Raw genomic sequence first — 6462 nt, 5'->3', positions numbered from 1 at the left:
AAACAATTTTAAACATGGCTTGATAATTTTATTTGCGTGCACATGCTTTATACTTACGATTCATTCGTTGATAATGACTTATTATTATGAACATGTAGAACTTGTGTCCATTTTTTATTTGATGCGTATATCTTTGACATGTGTGTGTCATTCATCAGTTATTTGACTAATTAACGAGTGAATATAAAAGGTTGGTTGATGAACTCAGAGTAATCATTTTATTGTATCGTTAGATGCATTTTAATGCATCTTCTAGGAAATTTATTCAATAGATTTAGATCATATTTAGGTTATGTTTGGTGTACTAGTTGAAAAGTTATTTATTAATTAAAAAATTAGCTATTAAATAAAAACCTAGCCGATAACTGAAAGTTTGCTGATAAAATATGACGTTTGGTAAAATTAACTAAAAAGTTAATTGAAATATATAAAATTACATAAAAGACATTTTAGAGTATGTGTTTTTATAATTAATCAAAGGGTATATTTGAAAATATTTAAAAAAAAACTTGTCTAAGTAGTTTTTAAAAAACTAGCTTATAAGCTACTTTTTAGCTTGCCAAACACGACAACATAAAAAAACTTGAAAAATAAGCTAGTTTATCAACTAGTTGTGGCGCACCAAACACAACCTTAGGTAATAAATATTATTCATTTTGCATATTTTAAGACTTATGTAATTTCGTGGAACCTTATGATTTGCATGTGTTTTATATAATTTCAGGTGGTCTGAAGTTTACTTCTTTTTATCTTTGTTTTGTCCACTACTCTAACATTGAACACATACCATAAGGGTTTTAGTCATTCAATTGAAAGTGTCGACATCTAATCATTCCCTTGGTTATAACAACCTTATTGATATATGTATATTGCTCTAAATTAGATATAAAAATACTAAATGAAATTCAAGAGACAGCAAAAGTCTCAACACGTTAGGGATTGTGGAAGACCCTTATGTGTTTTGAAGAACCCATTTTTCCATTAAGGTTTTAGACTAGATTGTATAAAGACCCTCAATAGATTACAAACCCATCATTTCAACAATAAATGAAATAGTTGACAATCCAACAAGTAACTAACATATACATACATATACTACACTAGTCAAACTTGTAGTTGCGTCAAGTAGCACTTAAACTTGCTTCACTAATCCAAAAATAAGCAATTAGGTCAAGCGACTCACTTCATACAAAATATAAGCCAAGTTAGGAGACACAATTACATAGAGGTAAGTGTAGAGTCGGAGAGAGATCATTATTTTTTTAACCGACAATTCACCTCAAAGTTGAAACATGTTAAGACTTAAACCTAAGTCAACTCAATTTTAGTGTTTCATACCAGATGATCACCATTAAGCATGTTGATGGCGAAAAGAAATATATATAAAAACACTTGCATCTTGTCCGCATTTGCTTCTCTCATATGCACCAATACAAACTCATCATTGACAAATACATAACTAGGATACTAAGATGTCTTATTGTCACCTTTTGCTTCTCTGTCTTAATTGCCAATGCTTCTTTATATGTTGATCTCTTTGCGAATCTACACTTACCTCTCTACCACTCCGTCTCTTAAATTGACCTAAATATTTTGGTTTTGGTAAGTTGTTTCTCTTAATTACTTATTGTTGGATTAGTCTAGCTAGTTTAAGTGTTATTTGAACTAACTACTTGTTCAATTAGTCTAGTATATGTCTTCATTGTTATTTGTCAACTGTTTAAAAGAATTATTATCATGTGGGTTTAGATCATTTTGATCTAAGTCAATCCAGTTTTAAATCGTTTTGACATGACTCATCTTTTTTTTGAAATGGCAAATTTAATGTACTCATAAACTACATCTTAAATCCACTTATGTTCACGACGGCACTTGAACCATCAACGAGAGAAGACAACACCAGATACCGCTAGACTAGAAGCACTTTGGTTGACATGACTCATCAATCATCAATTTACTAAATGATAAACTCTTCTAACAAAAATTCTTAGATCCCCGTATATATATTATATACCCCTCTAGCAAATACAACAATTACAATTTTGGTCCTTATACTTTTTAATTTGTTTGAATTTACATATTTAATCATTATAGTTTAAAATTTAAGAAACGACTATAGTATACATTTGGTACTTGTAGTCTTTATGCATTATTTACAATTTCAGTCCATATAGCTTTTAATTTGCATTAATTATAATTTTCTTTCATGATTTTAATTGAGAAAATGATTAAATTGTATTTTTTAATACCTATAAATTAATTATAATTTTGGTCCTTATAGTGTTTAACTTGAATTAATTAAAGTTTCGCCCCCCAAAAATGATTGCAATTATATTTTTAGTCCCTATAGTTTTTATACGTTAATTACAATTTTAGTCCAAATAATTTTTAACCCGCCACAACACTGTCCATCACCACTATGGTTTTACATGAACAAGGCATTTTCAATAAAGATATTAACCAAAATCTAACCAATTTGACTTGAATGAAATATTTTATGTTTTCATGATCTTTGCATTCATGTTTTATTTTTCTTATGTAATCAAGAATTGAGAAATCTTTAACTACTACATCTTTTTAAAAATATAAATAATCTACCCTAATAAATAAGAATGATTTTGCCACATGTCCTTCTCTCATTCAATTTGTCACATATCATTTTGTCATAATTTAGAGATATATTTATTTTCCACTTATCATTTATATCATTTTTCATTTCTAATATATTATTAATTAGTTTTCATAAATTAAACCTACCATAATGATATTAATTTCAAATTTTAAATTTTAAATTTGAATTTCAATTTCAAATAAATTTACAGTTTAAACCTTTGTGTTTAATATTTTATTATAATAAATCTGTTTAATATATGGATCTGATAACTAAACAATAATTTTAATTTATTTATTTTTTACATGTTTTTTTTCTCAAATATTTTATTTATTTCAAATTTCGAATTCAAATAAACTTTTCATTTAATTATTTCTATTTAACATTTTGTTTTAATCAACCCGTATAATATACGGATTTCACGGATTTCACAACTAGTAGTAGATTAAAAAAGTGGGCAAGCCATTTCTTTGTAAAACATAGATTTATTAAAACCAACATTTTTTCATATAATTCCAATGAAAATCATTTGTGTTTTATACTATTATTATATGTCTTCGTAATATTTTATGTTTTAAAATTTAGTCGACATAATCCTCTTTATTTATGAAGGTCCATTATTTGTCTATCTACCCAACCCATAGACATCTTTCCAGTTAGGTATTCGGTGTCTTTAGCGTGTGGAATAATTCAAAGTCCCAACTGTTTTAACTTCTCCAAAAAGATATGGGAAATTAGGAAGCCACTTCTTCAATTTTCAATTTTTCCACATTTCCAGCGTCAAGGTCAAAAACTTCTAAACCCAATTTATACGATCATTCCTGTTGCGTGACTCATTAATCGATCATTAAAAAAAATCCTTTTATAAAAAAATTTAAATTAAATAAATGAATAAATAAAAAAGAAAAAGTACACATATTACCTTACACGAAACGCATATACCCCCAAATGCACCTCAGAAATAACGGCGAACAAGACGGCAAACGGTGATCGATGACGGAACGGCACGGCACGTAACGGAACATAACACGGCACAGGACGTAACACGGAATCTGATGCTGCGAAAACGAATGGATCAATCAATCAATCAGATGATTCAACACAAATCAACAGAACACACGAAAAGCATAACGAAATTATGATCTGATGTTCTTGTGTTAGGTTAATACTGAATTAATTTAGATTTGAAGTTGTTTAGAAGTGTTTTTGATTTGTTGAATGGAAGTGGAAAGTTCAATTCAAAATGTCCTTCAATTTTGCAATCACAATGGCTGCAAGCATATACTATCATCTATGTACAAAGGAGGATCGGTTTCTTTTCGTTTAGATTCCATAAATGGATAAAGCTTCATCCTTGTGTCAAAATGTAAGGAATGATTTTCATGTCGGCGAATTACAAAAACAGCAATCTTCATCAGAATCCAAGCATCATCGCGGGAGAGATCTGTAATGGAAAAGGTAAGAGGTAAAATCATCAAACCTGTAACCGTACAACCAGAGGATTTTTGTGGAAAATCATAAGTCGTCGGCCTTGGACATGATGGAGAGACGGCTTGGTCGAGGCTCAAACGCCGATCTCCGCCGCTGTTGGTGCGACGACGGTCGGATCAAGGCAGCTAAAGCTCTCTTCACCAGATCTCCACCTTCGACTGTAGCGATTCGCACTAATGAATTCGTCATCGCAGATCTACGAGCATTCAACCGATTTGGAGAGTACGTCATCGCTTGTGTGCTATTATAATTCTTGTGGAGACTACACCGAAACGATCCTGGATGCGTCGTAGGCGAACACATACACGTCTTCTTCGGTAAATTCTTCAGTGGATTTCCAGCGTTCTGTTTTCGAACAACCTGATCTCGAGAACTCATCGCCATCGACCGGTTGGGAGATCCGGATCTGCTTGCCAACGAGAATCTCACCGCCGACGAAGTCACCGGAGCGAATCCGTGGAGGTTCACGCGCGTCGGCGAAGTCGGTCGACTGTAAACATGACTCGAAGACGGAGACGAATAGAAGCTGGAACTCGTTGATGACGCAAAGGGCGATGAGACCTCAGCTGCAAACGCCGATGAGCGACTTCCGAATCTTCCGGACGGAGAACCTGAACGGTGGAACTTCGATGTCAACGGCAAAACCGGTGCATTTGATTTTCTAGAAGATGTCGCCATTCTTTTCCCTTTGAGGAAAGCTTCAAGGGAAGTACGATTTCTTGGTGTTTGTGTATGAGAAAAGAGAAAAGGTTTGGGAGGAATAGAAAGAGGGAGGAGAGAGAGGGGAGGGTAGTTTTACTGAAGGGCCCTTGGCTCTTCAGTTGGGCAAACCTAGCTCTGGTTCGAGGCTGAATATATAGGAATAGGTTATCCGTGGCATAAGTTGTAATTAAATGGAACTTTAGAGGTTAGTTTGCGAAGAATGTATTGGTTTTGGTTGGTTAAGTTAACCTTCAAGATTAACCATGGTTGGGTTAGGGTTTTCTATCTTTTCGCTTGGAAAATGATCGAACGGTTCTAAAATAGCGGGCGGCACAACACCGCAATGTTGGATCGGTAACCATTTTCAAATTAATTTGGAATTGAATTCCTCTGGAATGGTTCAAAATATTTGAATTTGGGACCCGGATTTAAATTTTCATGTGAAATTTTGGGTTTTGCTTCTTTTTTTTTTTTTAAATGAATATTTGGATTCTCCAAATAAATTATGTATTTATATTTTTTATATTGTTTTTAAGGATGTATTTAGTATAGAAAAATGAAATTGAAGTGAATAATAAAAATGGAGAAAAAGATAACCGATTAAGTACTTTGTATGACAAGAAATATACCAATCTGTTTTATTATTGGTTATAGCAGAAAATTTATTAGATAGATATAACTAAAAATCTATTACAATCATTAAATTTTCAACTTTGTTTTCTAAACATAAAGAATAGCAATTTACTTTCGGTTTTTTCTTTCCATTACGAAGTTTCAGTTTTTTTCTTTCCAATACAACATTGAAGTTTCAATTATTATTTTTTTTACTATATAACATTAAACATCAAATTGTGAGAAAATTGATGGTTAGGTAACCTAATTTACGTTTGATTTGGTAAATAAACATAGCTTCATTGCATAAATAAGTGGTATATTTTTTCGTCATTCACTCATCAAACTTCCAAATTAAATAGGTTTTTTTTTATAAAACTTTCAACTTCTAGTTATAGCTTTTCGGTTTAAAATTGTAGGTATAGTTTCATGGTTTTTCAGGTTCAAACCCTCAAACCATGAGTTTGTGGGTTCATAGTTTTGCATTTTAGTTCGCTTATGCTCTCTTTTGGGTTTAAGGTTTTTATCAATGTTCTAAATAACGCGATGCGTGACTTGGCAGCAACACCAAAGTTAAGCCTTGGCGAACCATGACGTTTTTCAAGGCGTGACTATTTTATATACGTTAAAAGAGATAAATCATATAATTATTGAATTTTATCAAGTATATCAAGTTTTTAGAAGTGTTATATTAGTATTTAATATATAAAAGTTAACAAAAACATAATTATTTTAGGCCCGATTAAAAAACAAAAAAAAAAACAAAAAACAAAAAACAAAAAAAAACCGCGCATTGAAAAAAACTTGCGCCATAATGCGATAAGATACGCCATGACACGTTATTGGACGTCACATTTAACAAACTCGCATTGGACGTTTTCGTAACAGCTACACCACATCTCGCGCAATGGCACGACTTGAGGCGCGCTTTTTAGAACCATGGTTTTTATAGGTAAATGGTTCCTAGTATTAAACCCATATCTATCTGATATGGAAATTATCAATCTACACCTTGATTTATGGAGTTATAAGCAACCTATATCTTA

The 6462-nt window shown here is 31.8% G+C and overlaps 1 protein-coding gene across 1 annotated transcript; it reads right to left on the bottom strand.

The window, feature by feature from the left end:
• Positions 1-3843: 3843 nt before the first annotated feature.
• LOC111895161 (uncharacterized) lies at positions 3844-4939 on the bottom strand. Its single transcript, XM_023891261.2, has one exon. It carries the CDS (start codon positions 4778-4780, stop codon positions 4127-4129), a length of 654 nt encoding a protein of 217 aa, XP_023747029.1. The 5' UTR covers positions 4781-4939; the 3' UTR covers positions 3844-4126.
• Between the last annotated feature and the right edge of the window lie 1523 nt (positions 4940-6462).

The sequence above is a fragment of the Lactuca sativa genome, chromosome 6, assembly GCF_002870075.4.
Source record: "Lactuca sativa cultivar Salinas chromosome 6, Lsat_Salinas_v11, whole genome shotgun sequence".
NCBI lineage: Eukaryota > Viridiplantae > Streptophyta > Magnoliopsida > Asterales > Asteraceae > Lactuca > Lactuca sativa.
This window is presented reverse-complemented; position numbering and strand designations above follow the sequence as displayed.

What these genes read in the sequence shown, in the direction of transcription:
- LOC111895161 (XM_023891261.2), bottom strand. Translation starts at nt 4,780, where the DNA reads ATGGCGACATCTTCTAGAAAATCAAATGCACCGGTTTTGCCGTTGACA.